The 26,836-nt window shown below is 41.5% G+C and overlaps 3 protein-coding genes across 7 annotated transcripts; 2 read left to right on the forward strand and 1 right to left on the reverse strand.

The window, feature by feature from the left end:
* The first annotated feature begins 77 nt into the window (after positions 1-77).
* LOC136441876 (MORN repeat-containing protein 5-like) lies at positions 78-2,426 on the forward strand. The gene is made up of 5 exons (XM_066438416.1): positions 78-203; positions 403-550; positions 910-1,021; positions 1,421-1,552; positions 1,753-2,426. Exons 1-5 carry the CDS (start codon positions 157-159, stop codon positions 1,836-1,838), a joined length of 525 nt encoding a protein of 174 aa, XP_066294513.1. The 5' UTR covers positions 78-156; the 3' UTR covers positions 1,839-2,426.
* On the reverse strand, positions 2,222-8,058 carry LOC136441871 (uncharacterized). The gene is made up of 11 exons (XM_066438408.1): positions 7,847-8,058; positions 7,252-7,415; positions 6,595-6,747; positions 6,082-6,261; positions 5,738-5,898; positions 5,204-5,407; positions 4,681-4,939; positions 4,116-4,279; positions 3,741-3,872; positions 3,314-3,475; positions 2,222-2,931 (listed from the first exon to the last, which is right to left on the reverse strand). Exons 1-11 carry the CDS (start codon positions 7,963-7,965, stop codon positions 2,596-2,598), a joined length of 2,034 nt encoding a protein of 677 aa, XP_066294505.1. The 5' UTR covers positions 7,966-8,058; the 3' UTR covers positions 2,222-2,595.
* Positions 8,059-9,167: 1,109 nt separating this feature from the next.
* On the forward strand, positions 9,168-26,706 carry LOC136441395 (DNA ligase 1-like). 5 transcript variants are annotated; one of them, XM_066437666.1, is made up of 23 exons: positions 9,168-9,302; positions 13,008-13,046; positions 13,386-13,535; positions 13,691-13,792; positions 14,004-14,182; positions 14,846-14,989; positions 15,763-15,833; positions 16,131-16,168; positions 16,439-16,507; positions 16,788-16,991; positions 18,425-18,643; positions 19,751-19,866; positions 20,255-20,318; positions 20,717-20,902; positions 21,101-21,220; positions 21,445-21,486; positions 21,956-22,039; positions 22,656-22,718; positions 23,880-24,092; positions 24,423-24,620; positions 24,737-24,876; positions 25,217-25,313; positions 25,925-26,706. In XM_066437666.1, exons 1-23 carry the CDS (start codon positions 9,288-9,290, stop codon positions 26,105-26,107), a joined length of 2,736 nt encoding a protein of 911 aa, XP_066293763.1. In that variant the 5' UTR covers positions 9,168-9,287; the 3' UTR covers positions 26,108-26,706. The 5 variants fall into 5 exon arrangements, with proteins under 5 accessions (XP_066293763.1, XP_066293764.1, XP_066293766.1 ...); XM_066437667.1 differs by lacking the exon at positions 22,656-22,718; XM_066437671.1 differs by lacking the exon at positions 18,425-18,643 and having other exon boundaries at positions 9,169-9,302.
* The last annotated feature ends 130 nt before the right edge of the window (positions 26,707-26,836 follow it).

The following is a 26,836-nucleotide window of genomic DNA, read 5'->3' on the forward strand; positions in this document are numbered from 1 at the left end:
TAATTAAGATAATGGTTTAAGTTATGAATGTAAAATGTCTATCAAAGCGGCAATTTTGTGTACATATTATTTCTAATTGACTATTCAAGCAGTTACTGCTTTTATTGGCTTTTATATGTTTGGCGGCGGTGCCGTCTCCCTGACAACCAAAACAAAATGGAGTACACCGGGAGCAGTTACGAGGGAGACTTCCACAATGGACGGTAAATAAGCTATCATATTCAAATATGGTCATATATAACTAACCTGAAAGATAATATGATATCGTAAAGAACTTTTGGAAAGGAATTTATGGCTCTAGTTTTGAGTTTACAGGTCCTGCATGGTATTTTATGCGAAGTGGGGAGGGGGGCAGAAATGGAGACCATTGTTTTGGTAACACGGTGTTGCTTTCCTACCCAGGATGGAAGGGAAGGGAACCTATAACTTCCCGACCGGTACGCGGTACGACGGTGAGATGAAGGACGGCACGTTCCACGGGAAGGGCACGCTGTTCTTCCCGAACGGCAGCAAGTACGAGGGCGAGTGGGAAAACGGCATCGCCAATAAGGTGAGAGCGATCCTTTGCTTTGTTTTTAAAGTTCAAAACATCAGACGTATCTATAACACAGGTCTAACTTATACATGGTCCGGGCTATAACCCTTAAGTCTAAATCATATTTTTTTCTTGATGTTTTTTTCTTCATAGTTGATACGCATAAGCAACAAAACAATGTTAATTTCATTTATTTATTTATTTATTTATTCACATATATTTTACGAGAATATGTAACACCTTCTACTTATCAATTTTAATTATGAATAACCATCTCACTTTTCACTTCTTATTCTAAATCCAATAGCCAATTTTGCGGTTTTTACAATGTTTAAAAGACGTTATAAGTAATGTTTCCAATGGTCTTCTTCCAGGGCAAGTACACCTTTGCGGATGGTCTGGAGTACGATGACGAGGAGTGGCTGTACTGTGACGGGTACGACAGGAGGTTCTACACTGAGATCTGTAACGGACTCAAGCCTGCAGGTAACATACAAACCTCTCACAGAGTACCGTACATTTATTCACTTTTGCGTTGGTATTATTTTACAGTAGGAGTGAAATGGAGGTCTTTTGCTGTGATACAAAATCATGGTTGAAACAATGCTGTAGTACAGTAGTCATACTAGGGAGACATATTCACGGTTCCAGGAATTTGTGTAAGAGCAACCACAGCAAAATGAAAAACCACAGCAGAAGTTTCACAATTTACAGTCCTTTTGTTTTAAAACCTGGTGAATTGTGTATGTGAAATCTTGCTGTTATCTGTGTGTTTATAGAAATATGCTAGCAATTTGTAATCATAGAAAACTTTCAGTTCACCAATGCAGTTTGTTACCAGAGGAAAGCTGTATTCTGATGATTAATCCTGCTTTCCCGTCCTAGGTCGTTCACAGTTAACCAACAGAGTACCCCCCAGGGAGATCCCAGAGGGCTGCTATGACTGTGGTGATGGTTTCTACAACCCCAAGTCTAGAGTAGTGGTTGATTACAACCATAAGTTCCTCAGAAATGCAGGTAAGATCTTAGCATCCTACCTTAGATAATCTTCAAGTTTTAAGAAGGCCAAAGCATGTTGAGCATTTCCTTAGTGTGTTTCTAAGATCAAAAGGCTTTTAATCCATCTCAGTACAGAAACACTATGTTCTCCTGTTAAGTCTGAAGGTAGATGTTTTTTTCACCCAAACTAACATGTACAATGTTAATCACTCTTCCAGATGATGATGAGCATGACTGGATTGTGAAGACGTGCAGAAAAGGCTGGGATGAGATAGTTGGATATCAGCCCAAGATGGATGCATAGGATAAACTTCCACCTCACTTAGAAAAAAAGGACATTCAGACTACCAGTTTGTAACAATGATAGTAACATTGTGTTGAGACAACTCACAAGCTTTTAAGTATCGAACATGCACACTGGTATGTGAAGTCGTATGAATTGCTAGGCTAGGGTAGGCCAGAAAGTCTTGCAAAAGAAAGATAAGCTGTTTTTGTTATATTGCTTGTATATTGCTTGATGTCACACTACTTTGTGATAATATGTATAGTGTTGTAACTTGCATTGATGGTCAAGCTTATTTTCCAAAGAGATGGCATCCTACAAACTTCATGCTGTAGTTGACCTCAAACTACCGATTTCACCTACAAAGTCTGTCATCAATACATGAACAACAAACACATGACAAATCTAGTTCCACCAAGTTTTATTTCTAACAATTATCATCCAAATATTCTTAACACACGTATTTCATCACATGACTTTTGTGTTTTCTCAAACACTGTTGATTGAAATGTAGAATATCATTCACAACATGTACAAAGATTGTATATTTGTGTAAGATTATATATTGCATATTCTGTGTTTAAAAATAAATTTTATCATTCAGCAAAATTGCTTCCATTGTACAGCTCAGTTGATAAATATATACATATATCAGAAATATTTGTATACAATCATAGATTTTCAATTTTGTTCAGTCTTACACACTATATTTTAGAACTTACAGTCATCGACTTTAGATTTTGTCATTAATCTTTATCAACTTCCCTTCTTTATCAATTTACCATTGTATAAACCGAAGTGCACAGGACAGAAACAAGAGGATGTAACTTGCCCCTATATTAGCTGTACCACTTGGTTCAAGTTCTGATCGTGGAAATTCTAACTCCTCACAGGTGAAAGTGAGTGAACTGTACACCATGTTGCATGGACACTTGCATGTCCTGCGGTGGGGGTCGTATTCAGCGTTTGCGGGACAGCCGGAGAAACTGAACGCTGTGACGAAGCTCTTGGGCTCGTTGATGTTGTCCATGATGTCACGTCGCGTACGGGGAAGGGCCAGGGCAGTTTCTGATTGTTGAACGTCCTCGGGCTCCAAAACTTTGTTCATGATGAACTTAATAAAAGGGAAGGACCATCAGTAGATTAGATGTTAAACCTATTTTATCAGCAGCACCAGCAAAGGCGGGACTACACTCCAAGCAGAGGTTAGAGGGGAGATTCCTTTAATTTGCACCCAAAGAGGGATGGCTGTTAGAAAACAGGTGAAGATATCCCATCCGACGTCTGCTTGGGCGGGACTTGGAATTCAATACCAGTAGAGCATGTAGTTAATTTATCAACTGATTTTGGGATCAAAGAGATACATGTAGTATAAACTTGAGTGGATAAGGTAGGAATTTGACACAGGCAATATTAGTTTGGGCCAAACTTTCATGTCTACAAGGACTTCCAAACAAAAAGGTTTTCAAACAGATAACGGGTGTTGAAGTACTTACTTGTTTTGCCGGCAGAGCCCGTCTTCTCCTGGCCCCCTCCTTCGGCACCAGGTAGAAGACAGTAGTGATGGTGTACTGGGCAGACTGGGCTGACAGGGCCAGGTTAGTGAACTGCGACCGGTGGACCGGCGTGGGGTTCTCTGCACTCTCGTGGACATAGCCCTATTTTGTGGCAACAAATAGATAATCACTTAAAAGCTGATAAAATCTGGGGCGGAAAAGGATGTTGAAAGTGGGCCCTACATCACTTTGCAATAAAAGCAAGGCAGGGTTAATAACCCTACCTTACTTTAAAAATTAATAGTGTGGGTTTTAGGATAACATTTGCATTGTTTCGAACACAAATGACCGACCCCCCCCCCCCGAATATTTCAGGCAAGTCAATATAGTGATGTGCTATCAAAGGCGCTTGAATGTCTTAGCTAACCTGTGAATACAACGGCTGTTCGTAGTCCGACACAAAGTCGTCATGTCGCCAGGTAGTGCCGTTGTATTCGAATACCAGGTGAGGCTCCTTCCAGGCGACGTAACGATCGTCAGGTGCCGCCACTAAACATCCCTGTAGGTAACAGTACATGGAATAGTATCAAAATGCAAAGTTGAATCTAATGCAATCACAACATAATCCTACCATATGTGCGTTCAACGACTCATTGCTAGAACGGCTAAATACTAGTACTTTACACCATGGAAGCAATCCAAGCTACTTGAATCACGACAAAAGTCCGAAGGGCATGAAATATGATTAGATATGGTTTTTGTGAGAAAATCAGCGTATCACGGGAATTTTCACATCTCTTACCGCTGGATGTTCGGTGACGTTACCGATGCAGACCATGAACAGTGTGAGCTCCAGCTCGTAGTCCTGACGCAGGAAGGCCGGGGAGAACTTCACCTCCACGGTCACGTTCTCAAGGTGCGCCACCCCGCGGCGCCCGCTCACACTGACGTCCTCGTTATCAGCACCTGAGGGTGGTTTGGATTGAGGGTTGCTGAAGTTCAAAAGTGACCGACCCGACGGATAGGGCTCTCTACAAGTACATCCCTATATGTCTATTGAAAATAATGTTAATACTGACCTTGATACTACATGCCCACATATACCTAAGTACGAAAACAACCATGTCCTTGGTGCTGAATGCCATCTGTTCACCAATGCAACTGATGGATACCTTACGCTGTACACAAAATGGCATAACGCTACACAAAGAAGGTTAGAAAAATCTGTGTGCACACAAGCGAACATTACTACATGTCTGTCCTTGGTGCTGAACGCCATCCATTTCCAAGACAAACAAAAATAGGCAATTGCAGCATAGCAAACAAAAATGGCCTTAGTGCAGATCTAGACCAGCCTCAAAACTCACCAACCATCCTATGGAGATGCAGAGTGATGACGTCAGCCTCGGCGTCCGTTAGCTCTACTGTGGTTTGAATGGTGATCTCAGCCGACACTTTGGTGGTAGGTACAAGATCTTTGGTACAGTTTGTCCTGTTGACGTTGCCATTGGTTACCTCGCATGTGTAGGAGTCGTACATGAAGGAGAAGTCCCCTGTGGCGTCCACGGGCTCGCCGTCTACTAGTGACGTCGTGTCGATGTCCAGGATGAACGTGAAATCCCAAACCTTGAAATATGAAAACACACACAAATTTAGATTTTTTTCTTATTTAGCTGGACAATGATTAAATCCCAACTACGGTAGAGGTGACGGTTTAGAAATTGGCAGAACATCCTTTGGCCGCAGTTACTCTATGTATAGTGCCCAGGTAGTCAACTGGTGGGTCAAAGGCTACAGCACACATAGAAAGTAATCACCATTCCCAATTCGTAGTAACACTATTATGAACAGCTAGCCAGGTATCGCGATTGAATTTGCGAAACTATCTACCTGATGACACTGCAGCCCGCCGTCTATGTAGTGCGGTATGAGCTGACATGACGGGGTCTGTTCCGGCTCTACCGGCGGGGCTGACACCACTTCCCTCAGCCCGTTAGCCGGGTTCTGTGCGGTGTAGTTCGCACTGGCGTTCACGTACACACTCATCTGGGTGTTCGAGTCCGTGATGGTGATGAAACGGAGATCTAGCCGGGCCTACAAAAACATTTTATAATGTCTTATCACACATTAGACTGTGGTATCGGTGCCATGATCGTATGGTACCTAAATTATGCTTACATTTCTCATAAACTTTAGACAGAAATTTTAACACGACAAACATGTTTATGTTTTCAATTTAAGTCAAAAGAAATAATTACAATTCTCTCTAGAAAGGTTACTATAAATACGTGTTTTACATGTTTATACAATAGAAACCACTGTGTTCATTTAGAGGGTTATAAGCCACGGTCACGTAACTCAAGATGTCAGTACTAGTTACAATTTCGCCTTTTGTTTTCATAGTTCATAGTTGCTAGGGCTGACCTTTGACCAGTCGGGGTCTCCGTTGACGTCATACACAGTGCTGACGATGGCGTATTCGAACACAGGTCTCAGCAGGCCGGACGAACTGATGATGACCTTGGCCAGCGCCGTCCGGTACAGCCGCCAGATCAAATCTATGTGGCTCTGCACGAAGGAGACTCCTAAAAGAACATCACGTGTGTTATCTTGGTACTTGAAGTTTTAGAATACACATATCACAAAAGGTAAGGATGCAACTCTACTTCTACAGCACCAGGAAGACATGTTTATCAACAGGAAGTACTAACCATACAAATAAAAACGACACTTTCACAAAAATAGGCTTTGAAAGAAGCACACAGTACCTTTTTGTGGTCTGTAGTAGTCCTTTGGTCTGACGTTGATGACGTAAAGTCTTGTACGGAACTCAACTTCATCTTCTGTTGACGTCATGTTCCAAACGGACTCGCTACTGTTCTGACTCTTACAGTCCAGGAGAGTCTTTAACGGACCCGAGTACGCCACCTCGTCGGGACGTCTGGTGGCTGCGAGGAAAACAGTTGTTGTTGAAGCAATTAAACTTTGACATCTATGTTGGCCTTTAGTTGAGATAGGCCCGGGCCAAATGGTTACGGGCTGGCTTCACAAACGATCCAGTACAAAAAGAAGTCATCAGCAAAAATGTATTATAAGCCCCAAACTAAAAGGCCCAGAGAGCCTGCTATGGAGGCTAAGTGTATTGAAGGTCAAGCAGGTCGATAGGTAGAATTGCAAAGAAAACAACAAAGAATACTACATGTATGGTTGAATATGTAAGAGAAGAAAGTAACGGAAGTAAACGAAGAAGAGAAAGAAGAAGAAGGCTTGTAGATTCTAACCGTTGCCGAGAGTTCCTCTTGTGTAGTTGTTGAATAGACTCTTCCCGCCTGTCCCAGCCATGGATTGGAAGCCCGTGTCGTTCAGAAAGTTGTAAAACTTCGCAGACGTGTGCACACTGGAACAGTCACCCGTCTGGTTCGACCACAGCCAGCCTGCAAGGGGGGGGGGGGGAGAAAAGATTGCCACGTATTTCAATTTCGTATGGAAAATTTACGACTTTTTTTATACCCAAGCGTAAAGTTGGCTGAGAACTACTATAACAATGTTTGAACTCGACTTTTATATCGGTGACAAGGCTATTCCAAACTGTCTCAAGCCAGCTCAGGAAGAAATTGTCTTGGGGCCATCAATTTGAAAAAGGCTTGGGCGGTCAATTGAAATCGACTTGAGGCCATTTGAAATCGATTTGGAGCGTTCATGATGATAAAATCAAATCAATTTGACACTACCAAACCGATTTAAACCGATTCGATTTTTGATTCATCATGGGCTGATCTTCTGATATCATTCATTAAGGTGTGAAAGGGACATAAACTGCTGAGTCAATGTAACTCACACATCTAGGTCTAACATGACTTGATAATCAGAAAAAAACGTGTCGCTATAAGGTGACGATGATACACGGCATCTGTTGACTCAGCTGAATACAGCAGTACCGTCTTCCACAGGCCACTGCTCGTTATCGTTGTGCATGTAGGGTTGAAAGTCCAGGATCCAGGCCTCAAGTTCCCCCGGGGTGTCCTCCACTTTCAGCTTCAGGTCCACCTCCCCGTCCACCACGGTCCACTGTTTCACCGTCACCTGGCCCATGTTAGCAAACCTGCAACACAGAGAAACCTCAATCTCCAAGCAAACGCTTGTTTTGTACGTCGTTTTGTGTCGTGTCTGTACGTCTTGGGGCTGCATTTTTCTCCTATCCTACTTGCAACACTTAATACACAAAGCCACAAAAAGTTGTGTTAAGGATATCAAAGCCACATGCGTGCTTTGAGATTGCAGCATTTCTGGTGTAGGGTTACTGGCAGGTGGTCGCTTCCCGCCATCTTAGATCATATATTTGATCTGCAGATTCTCTCTTGATCGGATTTTATGAAATATATAGTTGTGCGATGCTGCTGTTTAAATAAAGTGCCCTAAAAGTAGTAGCAAACCCTAGAGCTAACTGCTTTGTCACAAAATCAGTTTTAAACCACGTATTTATCACTAGAATATGACGAAAATCGGAGGAAAAAGAAAACGTGCACGGCACACCTGTTATCTGCATTGTCTGTGGAGATGTCGGAGCCGAAGCGCGCCTCTGCTGGGTCGGTGATGAGCAGGCCCCCGAGCAGAAGAAACAGCGCTGCAGCCATGTAACTGCACGTGTACATGGCGCACGGACGTTTCACCCGGACTGCCCGGGTCTGAAACAAGGCGGCTTCTGTCGCTGTGGTACAAACATGGCTTCTTCACCTTTCCTCACCTGGGGCCACACCTTTACAGGTGCGACCGTCTAATATCCATATACCTCTGATTAGGTGTGACGTGATTGGACCTTGTGTTCAACGTATTTAAAGATAGAAGGGAATTTCGCCGTTTTCCCCACAGTTTGTACAAAGCACGCCTACTTTCCCATCGACAGTACCGCGAACCTTGGTGACAAAGTATCAGAAAAAGTCGGTTGTCAAAAAAAGCCGTCTACCGTTCCCAAGCCTTCTCTGGCGTGATCGTTTTAACTTCCCTATCCCCAATGTTGCCGATTTCTGTCACCTACAAATTGATATGTTCGTTCATTAATTCAGATCCTAATTTTCCCGTTACGTTCTTCTTTAGGGACCAGGGTTAATATTTTGAATGATCTTGGGACTTTTCCCGCACCTTGAGTTTGTCGAGATCACAACATACACACCACTTCGTACTACCTCAATGTTATCTTGTGTTTCTAAACACTATAACTCTGCTATTTTGGATCCATTGCGTAACTGGCTAGGAAAGTACGGTACACAATCTTATTGTGTACAATCTTATTGTGTAGCTCTGGATTTGAGAATGTGTTTTTCTTAAACAAATAAAGAGGCGAAATCCACCTGTATAGATTAATGGCTGAGAAAAATTAAGCGTTAACTGTGGTTAAGTGTTGGGGTTGATGAGATACAATTTTAACAATACAAACGCCTCTGACCATCTTACACAAGGGATCCGAACCCTGTGGCCGCCATCTTTAAAATACTAGTACGACGTCAGTGCACATGCGTCACAGGTGTGTCATCGCGTGCACGTGACGTTTTCCACATATTTACCCTCTCTGACGCTTTATACACAGAGATAGTTATACTTATGATAAATCATATCAGCGCCGTATCAGCTGGTACCACGTTTTACACATTTTAAACATCAGATAAGAGGTTACTCTCACAATAAGTTTCAGCGTATCTCAGTATCTTTCAAATGTTTCTCGTTAGTACGTCACAAAAACAGTAACGTCAGGACAGGTGGTAGCCTTAGTGACAATTCCCCAGGGCACGCGTGTCTATTTTAACCCATGACATCACATGTTCCCCCGCCTGCCATATAACCCAGCTCGCCCGGGAGCCCTGCACAGAACAGGTAGGACGGGTTCGCTGGATAGTCAGCCCCTCGCCACAGAACAGCGCTGAGTGTCGTCACAAACAGACCAGAGGTTTCTGTCACCGAGCGCACCTAAACACTAACAATGAGCAACAAAAGTGTAAGTACAGGCGTTCCTGAAATGTCTACATGCGAGGGGGATGCAAGATGCGTGTGTTTGATTGGAGGGATGGTTGGGATTTGTTGTTATGACACAAAGAGGAGGGGGTGTCGCTGTTTCCTTGTCCTAGATTCACCTTCCCCATTTTCAACAAAAAGATAATTGCGACAAAGCGCCCATCTATATCTAGAAGGACATTTCATGGATAGTTAGTCGGCCGGAATACCGAAACACAACTGCACGTAGCTAGCGACACAATGCTGTTGTAGGGGATGCAAGAATACCTTTGTCTTAACTAATTGCGCAATCCACTCTGGGGCCTCGTTGGCGTCTCTGTCGTGTCAGATACAGGTGTTTTTGTAGTCTTTCCGTAAGCTTACGAACAAAACAGGTGTGTTAGTGGTCACAAATTGACGTCGTAAAATGCATGACGTTACCAACGAGTCGTAATCGGGCAACAGAAACGTCGTTTTAACGAGCAAAATGGTTGTTTATATACCTGACCTAGATTTTGAAAACAAAACTAGATTATTCACATTTCAAAGCTAGAAGGCACACAAAGATTCCAGTTTTGTGTGTGATATATATGTTTAGTCTAGAAAACTGTAAACCAAAGGATTACAAAGAATCACCAACCGTTTAACAAGAAGAACGAATCTTTGTTCATGTGAGATACACGGTAAGCAATGCCCGGGGCGTGGTTCACGCATGTGTCGTCACACAAAGTCACGTAAAATGTAATCAAAAACAGTTATGAAAAACGTTGTTATACTTTTGTCGTCTTTTACTATATATTTACAGCGTAATTACTACGCTTTCACAACGCCGAAGATAAGAATCACAACAACGTTCTCAGAAATCCTAAGGAGTTGTTGTGTAAATCTTGAGTTGATCCATTCTAATCTGTAAACATAAAATAACCCCAATGACGACCTCCTAATCATGATAATGGCGGCCATCTGTTATGACCGGGCAAGGACGAGTTGTTGGTGATCATGGAAAATTCCACCATCTTGAGACATGAACGCGTGAGTAATACGAAGGTTCTTCCATTGTTTAAGACGGGTTATTGACATCTTTACGTTGGTACACTCATCATTCCCCAAGGCGATAGATTAAGACAACAATCGGAGCCCATTGAAGTGAACAAGGAGCCGAGAATGGCTGTTTTTATGTAGAGCTCAAGGGTTAGTGCAGCGTATTAAACTGAACCACACGGAACGATTGAGTATACTTGTGGGGCTTATGTTAGCTTATTATTAATTACGTACAAGTGCAGAAATAGAACATTGTGCAGCGCTTCCACATTTCTTCATAACCCTGGATCATATTTGACGCTGGTGACCTCTGAGTGTATAACAGTGAACATAAACAGTGTGCATGGTTGTAAACTAAGTTGTATACTATACTATACAATGTTAGTTGTATACAATACATATCATCTTACTGTGAAAGCAAAAAAAGTTATGCTTTATCATTAGCTGATCGGTTCCTAATCCGAAAAGAATCACGTCTCGCGAGTGTAAATACATTTAGAAAACATGGTCCATCATGTTTACTGTTTTTAAACACATTGAAAAAAAAACTGGCATCATTTTGGACTTGCAGTCTATGTTCCGTTGAAAGGCGACTACATGTATTTCACATTGTAAACTCTCAAATCGAACCTTTCAGAAATTCTTTAATTTTTCTTAGAGTTAATGTCACCTTGCCCTTTCCTTGAGTATGAATCAGTTAATCTTATTACTCAGCAGAAGTGTTTGGGTGACTCAGAGCGAACTAAACATCACACACTAGTGTACTCGTCAGAATGTCCTTGCTTGGCGTTCGGTATATGATATATATCACTTTTGATTTCATATCAAAATTGATGCATTTCATGGAGAATATGAAACTTGGGGACACGTTTACGTGCATAATTTCTTACCAGGTCAGAAAAGGTCATTGGAAGATAATGGTCTTGTTGTAACTGAACCTAAAAGACTTTTACCTGGCAACCGATTCGGTAAATTCTTTGAACTAGAGTCCACTAAATCTCTGAGGAAGGTAACCAAGAAGCAGACTACCTAAACGCTGGTCTGGTAAACGTCTTTTATGTTGCGATAACGTTGTGAGAACTTTTCTCATGAACACGGCTGTAAATACTACAACATGCAGGTACCAATGACCGGAGGCACGTGTTGTTCCAGGCTCCCACAGCAGAACAAAAGGTCATCCTTTAGATCCCACGTCAATCATGATTCAATCTGCCATCATTTCGCCGTAGTGACTTAATCCAAGGTCTACAGACAACGAAGGGGGTTGTGTTAGCTTTATTGTGAAACGACTTGAACATATTTACATTTGTTGTTAAAGTAAAGACATTTGAAAGTGATTATACCCTTTTTTCTAGTCTTGGCAATGTAATTGAGTGAAAAAGTACATAAATGGTGTAAGAAACACCCTTAACTGTTCCAATTAGATACCGGGTGTTTGTCTAATCAAAGAGAGGTCTTGGTATTTGCCTGAGGCTTGTGTGTGTGGTTCTGACATTTGACTCTTATCAGCAAAGTATGCAGCCTAGTTCTATGTTGCAGATGTGCGACAAACGAGTGAACAATGCACAAAGACTACAAGCCTCGTAAATTACATGGCTTCCACCAGGTTCAATGTAATGTTGCCATTGTTTAGCCTCTATAGCAGGCTCTATGGGCCTTTTTGGCTTATATTACATTTTTTGCTGATGACTTCTTTTTGTACAGGGTCGTTTGTGCAGCCGGTTACACAAACGACCCAGTAAAGAGGTCATCAGCAAAAAGTGTAATATAAGCCAAAAAGGCCCATAGAGCATGCTAAGGAAGCTAGCCTTGGTTGAAGTCTATGTAATGTAACTCCACATGTGTACTGAGAAACGTACGCATGGTAAGATCCTGGAGTTACCTTACAATACCTGTCAAGGCTGACTCATGGGACCTTTTTACACTGGTCATTGCTATATTCACGCAAAAAGAAGTAGGAGAGCAATTGCCATTTGACTAATCTTGAGGAATGTAGAGTCATCTGTCCGATGATGTCCTTAGATGAACTTATCAAAACAGGAACACACTGTGTTAGATATGATATAATGTGAACAGAACGAGTGTAGACGTACGGATAGAGAGGACAGTAGAGTTCACTTCTATCGGCTATGACAACTCTTCGCTGTCTGTCTCCTTTGTCTACAGAAACATCCTCCTCTCCTATTCCACACTCCACAGGAGACATGTCTGAATGTGTGGCCTTCCTCTACCTCTAGTCATGGGCTGGTAAACACTAACAACATTTTGAATACATTTGTTAAGGTTTCATCGTATGTCAACGAAAAATTATACGTTCATGCATGGGGCTCCGCAACTTTGTTGTGTATTCTTATGTATGAGGGTCTTGTCTTGTGAAGCAATGTTGTGCTCAATTCTACATTTAGCGTAAACTGTCACTCTTTATTAGTGACGAACTGGTATGTTGTCTATCAAGGTCATAAATGATGTAGTAGGCACGTAGACAAATAAACAGGTGTTGACATTTTGACCCTTGCCCAGCGAAGACTAATATATTACCACGAAGTGACGCTTATACATCTCCTCTCATAGTGCGCTCGAATACATGTGCACCTTGGTTGTCATTGTGAGAAACTGCATGTAGGTAGTACTGATAAAGTAAAGACGAAATACATTTTCTCTTTCTTAGGATTCGCTGGTCAGTGGGGCCAAGTTCTTCAAGGTCAAGGTAAGAAACACATTGTACTTGATGTTGCAGGTAATGTTGACTAGTATCGCTAGGACAGCTAAGGTGCAGTTTTGTACGATTCTAATATAATGTATGCAAATCCATACAATGATATATGTGCGTTAAGGTACATTCTATTGATAGTAGCAAAACGTCAAAGAACAATAACAAACACGATTCTAACTTAAAAAAAGGATGCTTTCTGGATGAGGTACATCAAACTGATAATTAAGTTTTCCATTGTAGATTTGTCAAGTGTCTAGGCACTTTCAATACAGACAGAAATAGAGCCATAAAAGTGTCCATAATATTCAAGATAAATACTCAATTGTACCACAGGAGGCGAAGGGGATGAAGATGAAGAGTGTGCTCCTGGGCATCAGTAAGACTGACATCATCAAGATGGACAAGAAGACCAATGAGATCCTGGAAACCTGGCCATTGGAGGATATCAAGAGGTGGGCGGGGTCGCCCAAGAGCTTCGCCCTGGTGAGTGATAGAAATATGTATTGGATGACAAAAAACGAACTAGATAGTGATGCAGTGCGTGTGGCAAAAAAAAATATTACTTTTTTCAATGACAACCATTATGACTGTTATTTGTCATTCACGAATGTTGATTTTCTATGACGTTGTTTTACAAGGACTTCGGCGATGAGAAGTACACTGTACGTACTCCTGATGGCGACGGAGAGCGCATGTCCAGATTGGTGTCCAAGAACAAGCCGGCTACTCTCCCAAGGAATGTAAGTATGTCTACATGTATAGACAACGTCCAACCGGATGTTGGAACATTGTAATTGTAATAATAATACATTTTCTCAAATTTAGAATCGATCATCTACAATTGTAGCTTACATACTGTAGTAGTACGACAGGTTGCAGCTTGGTTATGATAGGTGTTTCAAAGGAGATTGGAAATATGTTGATGCTAGTCATTTTTCTTTGCTCCGCTAGATGCCGCCCCCTGACCCCAACACCCCTACTCCGTGGAAGTCCAGCACCTTACCGTCTAACGGCAGCAGCCCAGGGTGGAACAGCCCTCTGCCGACCCCCATGATCCCGACCACACGGATCATCGACAGGACACCGCCGCGGATGGTCGTGGAACCTTCGACTGTTCCCGCGCCTGCAACGTGAGTGACAATGATAATATCTGCATGTCGTTTCAGTTTCAGTTTCATGCATGTCGTTATACATATATCAACCGTATCTCTCTCTCTTCCTCTATATATTCATTTGCTGCCGACATATGGTCTAGATTTATATCATATAATTACAACATGTAGTAGTATATAGTAGAGTGGATTCATTCCTCAAGCTAACCGACATCTTTCACACCACAGTCGTCCCTCAGTAAGACATCTGAAGCCGCATAGTTCCCGTTTAGAACTAGTACCACTAGACTGAATAAAAGTTCTAAACGGGAACTATGCGGCTTCAGATGTCTTACTGAGGGACGACTGCGGTGTGAAAGATGTCGGTTAGCTTGAGGAATGAATCCTCTCTACTATATACTACTACATGTAGTAGCTTTCACTTACGGAAGCAGACTGTACCTTTCGAAGGAGTTCACCATCGTGTGCATACTGTTATTCTAATAGTTTTGGTCTTTATACTAACTAACTATGGGTCGGCGTGAACCAAACTGTTTGGATGCTACTTTACTGTGCAGACAACAAACGAACTCTTAGCATGACAGAAACGTTGTATCCTGTAAATATAGCTGCATAAGCCTTAATTCACTTAGTTTCTGTATTTCAAGTAATGTTTTATGTATCGTCTATGTACATCATAAGTTTGACGGTGATCTCCATTGATCATGATACCGGCTGGTCATCCACCCCTACCCCGAAGCAACCCCGTCTGCGCGATATCCCTACCAGGGAGTTTGCAGACTACGAACTAAAACTAGAACCGGTAGAACAGAGGAGAAGGAAAATGTAACGTCCATTTTCGTTCATTGAACGCTGATGCTGGGTAGAGAGAGCCAACAGAAATGCAGGGAATATGGTGGCTTGACGGTTGTTCCAGAAAATGTGCATATGTCAAATATTTGAAAGTTCAGGTATAGGTTTGACATTAACAGCTTTTCTGGAACAACTCATTGGCGGCTATGGGCTGGGAGTCGTGGCTTCGACCCAAACACGGTCCAAAAGCCTCGCAACAACTAGCCTTTATCTGCTGCCAGACCTGCCACCGGTGTGTTAGAAATTAGTATGTGCCAGCCATCATGGCACATGTGCTTCAGCTATGAAATAGACGCTTTTAAGCACAATATACTACTAGAGTTAGCTTGGAAGTTCATCCGATTTGGTAAAGATCATTGTGAAGCAAAGTTGAAATGTAATTTCCAACACAAAGTATTGGATCTACCCATTGCTCCTCCCTTGATAAGGACTGTAGTTGGACAATTGGAAATTTAGTGTTGGAAATTACAGTTCAGTTTTAGCTTCAGAAGTACTAGAGTTATTACGTCAGTACCAAAGAGGACAGCTGGTCTTCATCGGCGAATTAGATACATTAATTATTTTATTACACATCGATTGCTTTCGTATTTGCCAAATGGCTGCGATGCTACTTTGTTCTTTAGTTGCAATGCCATTTTATCTGATTCAGGACTGCTAGTTTTGAGGAATCCGTTCTTTCTGTGTGCCAATACGATTGGTTGTAACAAGCTGGGTGTCCAATAAGATTGCCTGTTTTTAACTGAAAGGGCCACCATCATCGAGAAGAAAGATGAACCGAAGCGCAAGAGGCCGGCACGTGATCCTTCACCAGAACCTGGTGGGCAAAACCATTCATCTATTTCTATGCAAAAGAGATACACGGATGAATATACATACATGTACATATCTTAAACCATGCATGATTATTACAAAATATTCAGTGCACTATATTCGTTATGTGGTCTCTACATTCTATGTACTAGTTTCGAACATACATGAAGTGTTTAATGGAGTACCAATGCAAATGTTCAGTATGGGAGAATAATGGGCTGCAGAGTGAATACCATCTGCTACAAAGAAAAGAAAATCATGTTCATTCACTACATTTTATTGATCTACATCCTTTAAATTTTAGATATCAGTCATCGATCATCGATGGCAAGCGTTGACATGGTGAGTATCGTACTTAACGTATCCATGAAACATTCTTTTCTTGTGTATTGTGCAATTATCAGTCAAGCGAAAATCAAACCGTTTGGAACGGATGTAATTCATAACATATAATTAACATACTAGGTAAGTCCTATGTGACAACAACTGCGAGTGAATACTTTCACAAGGTCAATAAATGTTAAACCAATGAGAAACCTTTATCTAGTGACCACCACTTGTTCTGACCTTATCTCAACAGTATTAGTTATTTTGTTATATCTTGCCTTTCAGTATTCGCCGCCTAAGTTTGAGACCATAACTCATGAAACCGTGGTGAAGCACGAGGCAACCGTGAGGAAGGTAACTAAATCTCTATTACAAACCTAAAGCATGTAAGAAACAGATTCTGAAGGTCTAATTGGTGTGAAACATTCAATTCATAGGCTTATGTTGTAGTTTCGGACAAAGTACCAAAAATTCATCTTTATGATTTGACAAATTTAATTAATCTTTTCATGATTGCTAAGTAAGTGTCAACAAACTAATGTTAGTCATCCCAAACTTTAAATATACTTATTACGAAAAAAAGATTCTGCTCTAAGAACGTGAGTCAGAACTGATACAATCTTTGTCAAAACAGGAACCGAAGAAGGTCGTTACGTACCAGATTCAGAAGACCGAAGGGACGGCCATCGTCAACCTGCCTCCGCCGGAGAAGAAGAAGAAACGCGACACTAAATACGAGTACATCGTCGAGCAACACACCAAGGAGGTGCACTACGGCATCGAGAAGATGTCCGGCAAGTCCATCATCAACCTTGATGCCCTTAAGCCCAAGAAGAAGGTAGGGTTATAGGTATTAGCTTTATGTAGACCCCAATGTTGACTTTTGCACAAAACAGCCTTGTTCATAGATCTTAATCTTAGTTGTTGATCGTCCCCGATGAGCAAATTGGCAGTGAACACCTGTGAAAGCAAAAACATTCCAGTTTTTCTTCAAGAATCATTAACATTTTATAATCACAAAATCTTTGAAGACCAAATTCTGACCAAACCTCAGTAATGACCAGATCTAGATAGACGAATTTAATATTTTAAACAGATTGGTTTAGATGATGTTGACATTGTAATTGTATTAATGACCTTCATAAGATAATTGTACTTCAGCATTTCACATGTTCATTTTGTATTTTTACGTGGACGCATCCAAGGTCAAGAAGACAAAAAAGGTAGGGTGTAAGTTAAGGCCCCAATGTCAACTTTTGCAAGAAAGAACAAGCCTTTTTCTTAAATCTTAATCTTCGTTGTTGATGGTCTTATGTGAAGACAGTGAACACCAAAAGATGTTGATTTAATCTTATTCTTAAACTACCTGACCATCAATCAATGAAAGATCATAATGTACAGAAAATAATCAACATAGTAACAAGTATTGGACAATATGTAAACCTTTCGTATCTTAATTTTTGTGTTTTAACCAAAGTGTTTGAGATGCAAACAAACATGTGTAGATGCTTTGCTTGCGCTTGGAAGCATTAGCGTTTGTGCTTGAAATTTGTAGATGGCACCGGTACGCTTGGGCATGCTTATATTGCAGCTACAGCTTGTATGGCACTGAAAATCATGCAGATTGCTTGGGATGCATAATGAAGTGCACGTGTCCTTCGATTGAGCTTGTAATAGCTTTGCTCCTTTTGCTTTGCGGTACGCTTTGCAAGCTTATTGTGGAGTCGACCAGTGCTTGGGGCCCGTTAGGGCATCTACTGATGATGACTTCATCTGATGGCAACCCGCTTGCTTTTGAATGACAGCGCATGTCAGCTTTCGGTTGCTTGATCCGGCATTGGCACCTGCACCCGTTAAAGTTGGAGCACTAACCGGTTTGGGTGATTTTTACCCAACCCTGTGTCAAGTCCCATGCCTTGTGGTGTGTGGTTAACGTGATTGTTCCTGGGTCGATTGGTGCCTCTCCAGGCTGTATTGGGTCCATCCACTCTTAACCGTGGCACCCTGAGGTGGGGGATTGTCCACTGAGTGCCCGGTGTGGTGCTTCAGCACATATTAACAATTGTTGGTGCACGAGTCAGCGTGGACTCGGTTTCGGTGTGAGTAAAGGGCTTTGTCAGTGGTTTAACAATACAACACTTTGGATTTGCGAAACGTTGGCTTTGAAAGAAGTCTAACAGACGCACTCTTCAATGGTCTGCACCATCTAACATGAGGTATGAGTACCTCTCTGGGTATGGCGAAAGGTCCACGGTCTGTCTGCTTCCTCAGAAACCCGACCCGGATGATGATGTCGACGAAAAACGGCGACTGCTCCGTAAGAATCTGGAACAGCCCCAAGTCTCGCGACAAGTCGTGCCGGTGCCGGGCGATGAAGACATTAACAAGGACAACCTAGACCCAACGTTCACCGCTTTCTTCCGAAACCTCGGGGAGGGAGATCCCATCACCCCCGTTGAAGAGGAAGAAAATATAGCGAAAGCTCCCGAGGTGAGAACACCGTGCAAGTTGCTTTTTATTTCTTCTCTACGCCCAGAAGCTCGTACAATAATCTTAACCTGTCAACTTTATGTTTCATTCTTTTAATCGATACAATGTAACCTTCTAGCTTTACAAAGCGATCATGAACTTCTAACACGCTTATAGCTTTACACTAGCGTGCTATGTATCATGTAGCAAAGCAGCATAATCAACTATAAACGCCATAATTGCTTAATTTTATCTTTTTTATTTTTTTATTTTTCATTCTTTCACTTGGTATTTTTCATGCAGCTAGCTGTAACTGCTATCAACGCTAAATCAGTTACTGTGCTTCGAGATAATTGCGCTACTTCTAGTAACCTATGTGAGATAACGAATCGACATCATTTGCATTCTATGAAGACGATTAGCTAACTTATTGATACACACAAAGTGGCAATACGGTGATGGGTGCTATGCATTAACCATTGTAAGCAACTTGTAAGCAAACTTGTTAACATTAGAGCAGACACCCTTCAAAGATACGTGCATACTGTACGTCCTTCAAGCTAATTGCATAACCTTGGGCGTAAAGAAATAAAACCATGCATTCTATTGTATGCTGTACGAAGTCTGCGCATTTATGATACATTCGTCGGCGATGCCACTGGAAAGGAAAGGTGGGTGTCGATTTGGAGGACAAAACAGCGTTCTGTTGCACATGGCGGAGTAAGAGGCAGTGGGTTGCAGCACCGGCTTATCAGTAGCAACCACCACAAGAAAATATGTTGATAACAATCGTTTTATACAACCGATACCACCCCAACACCCAGCGTACGTACAGCCATATCAAGTTCTGGAGATACTTTATTTTGTATCCAGTAATAGATGATTAAATCATATTTCACTAGGTAAGGCCTGCAGCAGATAAACCAGGATCCGTCACTACATTTTCCATTGGGTCTGGTGATCCTGCTTTCCTACCAATTATCTATTGTGTGCATTTATTAGATAAAACGTCTTGTGAGTATTGCTTGCAGACTGACGAAGGTCATCAACTAAGAACGTACGAATAACGGAATAAAATGAACGTGAAAAACATGAAAAAATTAACTTGTGTTTCAACCGATCATCAAGGTTGAGCTTGAACCGATGGAGAAGGAGGAACCAGAAGACAAAGTCAAGGAAAGGGTGAAGAAGGAGCATGTCGATCCTGTCAATGAAGAGTTCTTCAAGACGATGAACGAATCTTTGTAAGTTGACATCTCAATATTGTATGTCTTGCAGGTTTCGTAGGTAATAGAGATCAACCTTGATAGAAAGGGTGTTCCATTTCGACAACTATTGACAAAACTTCAATTCAATAGTGACAAGCTGTATAGAAGTGACAAGTGAAAATGTAATTAAAGATATTGTACAATAATGATAAGATGATAGAACCTTCTGTTCAAGACATTTGAAAAGTTTGAAAAGTTGGTCATCATTTGTTATTCTTAGTAAAATGATGTTTTCATGGAATATTAGTAACAAAATGAAAGAAACATAATTCGTTAATTTTTTTTACTTTGAGCCACCTTTAAATATGTTACCAGCTTCTTTATAGCTATGTACTGTTTAATCAAATCATCTTATCCAACACAGTTTGAAAACCATCGAGATGCCTACCATTAAGAGGACGATGGTTCCAATTGTGCCCACCGTTGAGGTAAGTAGCAGGACCAATTAACGTTCAATATCCAGTTGATTTTTATCGTAGACAACAATCACCGATCTACCTCACTCTGAGGAGAGGGGGCTTGTGCCTAATGTCATGCAGATCACATAACCGAACATTTAAGTGTCATTTTCCTTTGCCATAGCTTTGATAATTCCTAAAGCGCAATTCTTTTACATTTCAATGCGTGGATGAAGAAGAAAATGGCAAAATCTGACAGTTATGACCAAAACATTATGTCATGAGAATCTTACTATGTCTTTTTAGATACTCGTACAACCTAAGATGCATGTACTATTGAAAACCCTTGTACCAAATGATACAGATCCAGATATCTTCTTCAGAATTGAATTTCTTCAACATGATGAATTTTTTGTATTGACTCCAAGGATGAGGCAGTAGAAGAGGACATCGCACTTGACGACCTCTCGCCCAACTTCTGTGCCTTCTTCCGGAACTTTGATGACCTCGAACCAGCCGAGACTGAAGAGGAGGAAAAGGAAGAGGAACCAGAGATGCCGGAACTGGACATTGACGATATTCCGAACGTTGAAGATGAAATCATTCCTGAAAAGGTTGGTTGATTCATTCTTAAAGACGGGTTATACTAATAATCCTGCTCACCTGTATATAATGAGAGACTGAGTGACGAAGAGATAATATGATTTTTTTAATCACATATACGTAACGATGATTCAACAAAGATCATCTGAAAACAAAGCTCGTCATAGTATGATAACAAACCATTCCCTGACATCCTATCTTTGCTTCAGGTTGTGAACGAGAAGAAGATCGAGCCTGAAATTGTCTACCCTGTCTATGACGAGTTCTTCAGAAACTTTCCGGAGATGCTGCCTGAGAAGGAAGAGCCTGTGGAGAAGCAGGAAGAATCGGTGGGTTCCTACATCATTTTGGTGATTTTTTAGTAATCATCTTTGCTTCAATCTTATAATTTCCATGTCGAAAATGTGGGATCTGTGGAAAAATCAATTAGTGTAAGTCTTATTCCGTAATCTAATCTACAAATGTTGGGTTCCCAGTAAGGCTTTATCAGTTGAGATTTACTTTTCAATTGTTCTGAATCTACGATTGACATTTGACAATTTTGTCCAAACAGAAGCCGGAGGTTATGCTGCGCCGCAAGGAGGAGGAACCAGAGGTGGGTTGTTTTAAATATCTTCTATTATAATTTTTCCTCCCGGTATATTTTATTGCAAGCGACATTCTTTGATTTTCTGCTACGTCAATTTTGTCCAAAGTTTTGCAGAGTAACTCAGTTTGTATATAGCTAAGGTATCTGATTCTAGATGTTATGGGCAAATCGCTAATTGTAGTTTTCCAGGTCTTTCAGGCAAGAGGCTATGGAGAATTCGCACTCTGGAAGACTGCCTACGATAGTTTATCAATGGATAATATAAGTATGTAGATATGTATTATCAACCCCATGGCCCCACCTTGATGCGGGAAAGAAAAGTCTTTTGTAGTGTAGAGAGCAGCAAAGGTACAAATTGTAAGAGTTGAGTAGTAAAGAAGGCCCTGGAAAAGACTGTGCAGTTTGACAAGCCGTCAGGGCCGAAACTAAGACACAACGAATGTGATCATGTATGACTAAAAATGATATTTTACAGCATGTTCAGACGCGTCGTATCTACGCAACACCAGTACCTGGTGCAGATGTCGATGAATCATCATCGGGCGGTCCAGAAGGATTGGTTAGTTCAGAATCATACGGCCTGACATTGCTGCTGACATCCGCAAGGCCGCTATGCAAGCAATGTAGACATACAGAACACTCTCATATTGCATTTGCTTGAAGCCTGCTACTATACGTCCTTATCCACAGAGTGGAATCATTCACAGGGGGGCACGGTTGTTGATTCTTCATTGTATTCTGCTACGCTGATTGCTTTCCAACATTTAAAGAAGCTGATGGAATTGATGATAAAGACTCTTTCTGTCCTAGAGCTGCAATTGCCACAGCACATTTAGCATAAGTTGCACTGCACTATAATATAGGATATTATTCGGGGCTCGCTAATCTGCAGCGTGTTTTTTTTTTACTTTTGGACTGTAATTAAGGATGTATTTTGTCGTGTGTCAATATCTAATGACAATATAGTTATAATTGAATACTAGTATTAGATCCATCTCTGAATCCTTAAATGCTATATGATGGCTCCGATGAGTCCACTTTATTATCATCATCGTTGAGATTATGTAAGCTAAGCGCAGTCTTGTTTCTATGTGATTTAGCTGCGCACACATGAGGTAGATTATTATTGCAACCAGATCTCTATCTGGGAAATTAACACAACACATTCCTTCCAGTCTTCCAGCGGTAACGATATCGAGATGGCGAAGGAAAGCAGCCACACCAACCGTCTCCAAGGGGTTAGTGAGGACCAACACACTGTTGCAAACTCATCGCTAATCATGCTTTAACTCTTCATACGTTTGCAGCTATAGCTAGTTTTTAACTGTATGTGGATGTGCAGATGCTGGACTTGGAAATGGCAATGAGCTGTATAAGATTGTGTCGCAAAATCTCTCACAGCCAGAGGCTAAACGCTCCCCTCCCCGCGAGGGGGTTGGTTAGTCGGGTGGGCCACTAGAAGCGCTATTCAGCGAGGCTACGAGCTGTATCAATTGCAGAAAAGGAAAATCCAAAAAGGTGGAAAATCTTGCTTGATTCGATCAATTAGTCAAAACATTATAATGTACCAATGGCTTCGCACGCTTGCAAGCATATGTATAAGCCCTCATTTCCACACTGCAAGTCTTGCTCAGCCGTTTTCCCGTTACAACTTACCCATTTGGAAATAGATTTGTTCTAACTTTTTGATAGCTAACGCCAGCGTTTCAACGTAGAACTCACCATGTCATATCCTACCAGTAGTACAGTACCACTGTGTCCTAACATTCATGTCTGACTATTCAACGTCATACGTATGTCATCTAAACTTCAGTTGGACATGTGGCGCTGTGATTATAGAGCATGCTCCATATTAGCATATCTAAATGTAACTAATAGATGTCTGTCTCTAACTTTGTTCTCACGTAGATCTCCAGCAACTGGCAGTACGTCATCATGCTATGTAGATGTTTCCCGTGTCTGTAATAGTTGTCTAACGTTTCCAACATTTTCAGCATCTCTCACCACATCATGTCCATGCACAGATAATGTCACAATATCGTAGTCTAATATTCTAGATATGTAGTCTAACAAACTAACGTGGATGTTAGAATGCCACTCATCAACATTTGCGTGTATAATGTTGCTCTTTTAACGTACATTGTTTTTATTATTGAAAATCATTATTTTATAGTGAAATACGGGCTAGGATGAAACGATGCACGATAATGTTGCAAATTCCATGGATTATCAAGTGTTTTTGTTTTACCTAAACTTCGTTGGACTGTTTATTTCACATTTGCGCTTTGCATCAAGCGTATGTAAGTCAACTGTGATTCGCACTGATATAAATCATAATGGTCTTCAGTTGATTGAGCATCAAGTACGTGTATTTGACAACATTACAATTACTGCTCCAGCTGGACCCCAGGCAGCGCAGGGTTGTAGTCCCCGCCCCACCGGAGGACGATCCCCTCACCCAGACGAAGGCACGGCTGGTGAAGGAGACACGAGAGTTCCACAGGTCTGCCACCCAGGTCATCATCATCACAAAGACGTCAAGCAAAGCCACTATCGTCTCAGCATCATTGAAATCATCAGAGAAAATCGTTAGCAAGCTGATCTCAACTGAGGTAAAAGATCCTCTCATTATTTCTAAAACATGGCAAAAACTTTGTTCGAAGGAATGACACACAGATAAATGAAGATTTAGCCTGCGATCTGGCCTTGTTTGAAATTGATTAGCAATATAATGGTCGCTACATAAACATAGAAAACTGAATAAGACTGTACTTCCAGCGACTGAATACTGGCAAAGAAAAGGCAGATCCTGGACTGAAAAACAAACATCGCTAACGAAAGGGATACATGTCAACCAGTTGATGTCATCTGACATATCAGTGGCTAATATCGTAGTAAGTGTAAGTTGTACCTTTTACATTTTCTTTTAACCTCCAACGCAGCACTTCAGCAAGGCCGAGACCCTGGAAGAGGCTAAAGAGAAGGTTGAGGTGGCTGGGATAGAGATCAAGTCACTGGCTAAGGAGGTTGCCGCCCGTGCCGAGGGTCTCAACAACGAGATCTCGGAACTGGTGGTCGGCTACAGCGAGGAGCTGGAGGAGATGTTGGAGGTCGCCATAGAGTTCTGTGAGCTGGCGACGGTCAGTGAAGGTTAACATGTATACCAGATGTTTTGATTATAGCGAGGGATTGTGTAGACGTTATATGTGTTATAACTGCTTCAACTGTGTCTTACCTTGCTGTGTTTTGATTTTAGGACAAGCTGCAAATGGAATACGTACTGGAGCTGATAAAGGAGGTGTGCATCGCCGCCTCCACGTTGTTGGACAACGCCCGAAAACTCATCGAGGAGCCAGACAAGCCAAAGCACAAGATCGACCTGGCAATGTCTGCTAAGTACGTCTTACATACAATTCTTAGATATGCCAGGAGCAATGTAGACAATCGATTGTAAAAAAAGATACAATGGCAATGCTGGCAGTGATTCAAACCCAACCTACAAAGATATCACCAGTTACTGATGACCTATAAACCTACACGGTATAGCTGGATGTGGATAAGCAACACATGTAATCATAAAAAGATGCCTGGTTGTTATATCATAGGTCTTTTACTTAGCACATATGCATGATGTAGGCAGTAGAACACTTCCTTGACCGAAAGCACGTTTACTGCCAGCTTAATCCTAGTCGGGACAGCCATTTGGCAACACTTGTAATTGTAATTCTTCACACAGGGGCGTTACCAACAACATCAGTGATTTCCTGAATGCTGTGCTGAACTGGCCGATAGATCCCAAGTACGACGGCTTTGATGCCCAGGCACGGACAGATGTAAGTACCATCGACTTTCTATGCTGGAGAGTATAACAACTACTTCATGCTAAAATGCCCACTGAATATAAGCTGAATCTACATCGGAATTGACAGGGCGTCAACAGTCGCTTGTTTTTGGCGCATAATTTGATAATAAGCTTCACTGTCAGCCATACGGCGGCGGCTGGCTATATCATATCTACTGACTTGCTCCATCCTGTCGTATCTGGTGATGAGTTTTATTCTACAATAAGCTCGAGTAAAATCTTGGTTGACATAAGACTGAAACTTGTAGTCATGCCTCTTTCTTGTTCTTCTTTGAGCTGGCACAAGGTACCTACAGGCCGGTATGTCCACAATTTGGTCTATCATCAGATCTTGCACATTATACACAGTTTGGATAGTTTTATTCTCTACGTATAGTTTCTGTTCCCACTGTGACTCTTTCTCCATGCTGCTTACACTAGCACCTATTTCGTAGTTCACGGTCCTACAGAATCTGGCCCATTGGTGTTGTACTCAGTTCGAGCTTATCTATGTCTTTTGTGGTGTATGGATCCCATACTGCTGTGGCATATTCTCGACTGAGCCATATCTGAACTTTTGAATGATTTCTTCCGTCTGTCCAGGACGTGATGGACACAATCGGGTTGAAGGACAAAGACAGGAACAACGACACGAACCTGCAGAGGCAGCTGCGCGACAAAGCCGAGGATCTGGAGAAGTACTGGAAGGACGGCGATCCCAACTACAAGGGCTGGAAGTATCCAACATACAAGGACGAAATCTATGGAGGAGACAATAAGGCCTAGGGGCACACCGATCTGAATTATAAGGATGAGATATACTGAGAGAAGATAACAAGTATAAGTCGATACATCAAAGGGATACATTTTGAAGTTATTCCAGGGCCTTCCGCTTTCTGTCACGTATTTGTCAAACGGCCAGGTCTGTATTAGTGTATCATTGGGTTCAATATGTCTACGATAAGTATGACTAATGCCTTTTTGGCTTCTATGTATACTGAGTATGCGTATGTGTATCTATATGATTCGGCAATAACCGAGAAATGGTACAGGATATACAACAACAGCTCTATTGAGGGGTATGCTTTTTTATAGTAATATTTTTATTGTGTAGTTTGTTATATTTACGTCGATACGATGTATTCCATTTAGAGCTTGTACATACATAAGCTAGTAGTATACCAACAGGGACCTCAATATAACCTACCGTGTTTCTTATGAAGGAACAGCCAGATAATAGTTGAACTAGGGAAACAAAAGGGTACTGCCTGCCACAGATATGTAACTCGATATTCACCAGAATGTATTATCGTGGTCGTAAGTGGTGAAATGTGTCAACACTCTGCATAATCAGGGATTCATAATAAAACGTGATGTCTGGGTAATCTATGTGTGTGTTGTCATACTTAAATCTCAAACTAGTTAAAGGATGGTTAAGACAGTTTTTAACCCCCTCCTGTAGGCAATGTTGAGTTATTGTAGCAAATTTGAAGGAAAACGAGCAAAGCAGCGAAC

The sequence above is a fragment of the Branchiostoma lanceolatum genome, chromosome 9 (genome assembly GCF_035083965.1).
Source record: "Branchiostoma lanceolatum isolate klBraLanc5 chromosome 9, klBraLanc5.hap2, whole genome shotgun sequence".
Classification (NCBI taxonomy): Eukaryota; Metazoa; Chordata; class Leptocardii; order Amphioxiformes; family Branchiostomatidae; genus Branchiostoma; species Branchiostoma lanceolatum.

What these genes read in the sequence shown, in the direction of transcription:
- LOC136441876 (XM_066438416.1), top strand. Translation starts at nt 157, where the DNA reads ATGGAGTACACCGGGAGCAGTTACGAGGGAGACTTCCACAATGGACG. An exon ending in GGAGACTTCCACAATGGACG is followed by an intron (nt 204 to 402) that starts GTAAATAAGCTA and finishes TTTCCTACCCAG; the next exon opens with GATGGAAGGGAAGGGAACCT. An exon ending in TAACGGACTCAAGCCTGCAG is followed by an intron (nt 1,022 to 1,420) that starts GTAACATACAAA and finishes TTCCCGTCCTAG; the next exon opens with GTCGTTCACAGTTAACCAAC.
- LOC136441871 (XM_066438408.1), bottom strand. Translation starts at nt 7,965, where the DNA reads ATGTACACGTGCAGTTACATGGCTGCAGCGCTGTTTCTTCTGCTCGGG. An exon ending in GAGACCCCGACTGGTCAAAG is followed by an intron (nt 5,408 to 5,737) that starts GTCAGCCCTAGC and finishes ATGTTTTTGTAG; the next exon opens with GCCCGGCTAGATCTCCGTTT. An exon ending in GCGGGCTGCAGTGTCATCAG is followed by an intron (nt 4,940 to 5,203) that starts GTAGATAGTTTC and finishes TCATATTTCAAG; the next exon opens with GTTTGGGATTTCACGTTCAT.
- LOC136441395 (XM_066437666.1), top strand. An exon ending in CGATGGCAAGCGTTGACATG is followed by an intron (nt 16,169 to 16,438) that starts GTGAGTATCGTA and finishes CTTGCCTTTCAG; the next exon opens with TATTCGCCGCCTAAGTTTGA. An exon ending in GCAAGGAGGAGGAACCAGAG is followed by an intron (nt 21,487 to 21,955) that starts GTGGGTTGTTTT and finishes GATATTTTACAG; the next exon opens with CATGTTCAGACGCGTCGTAT.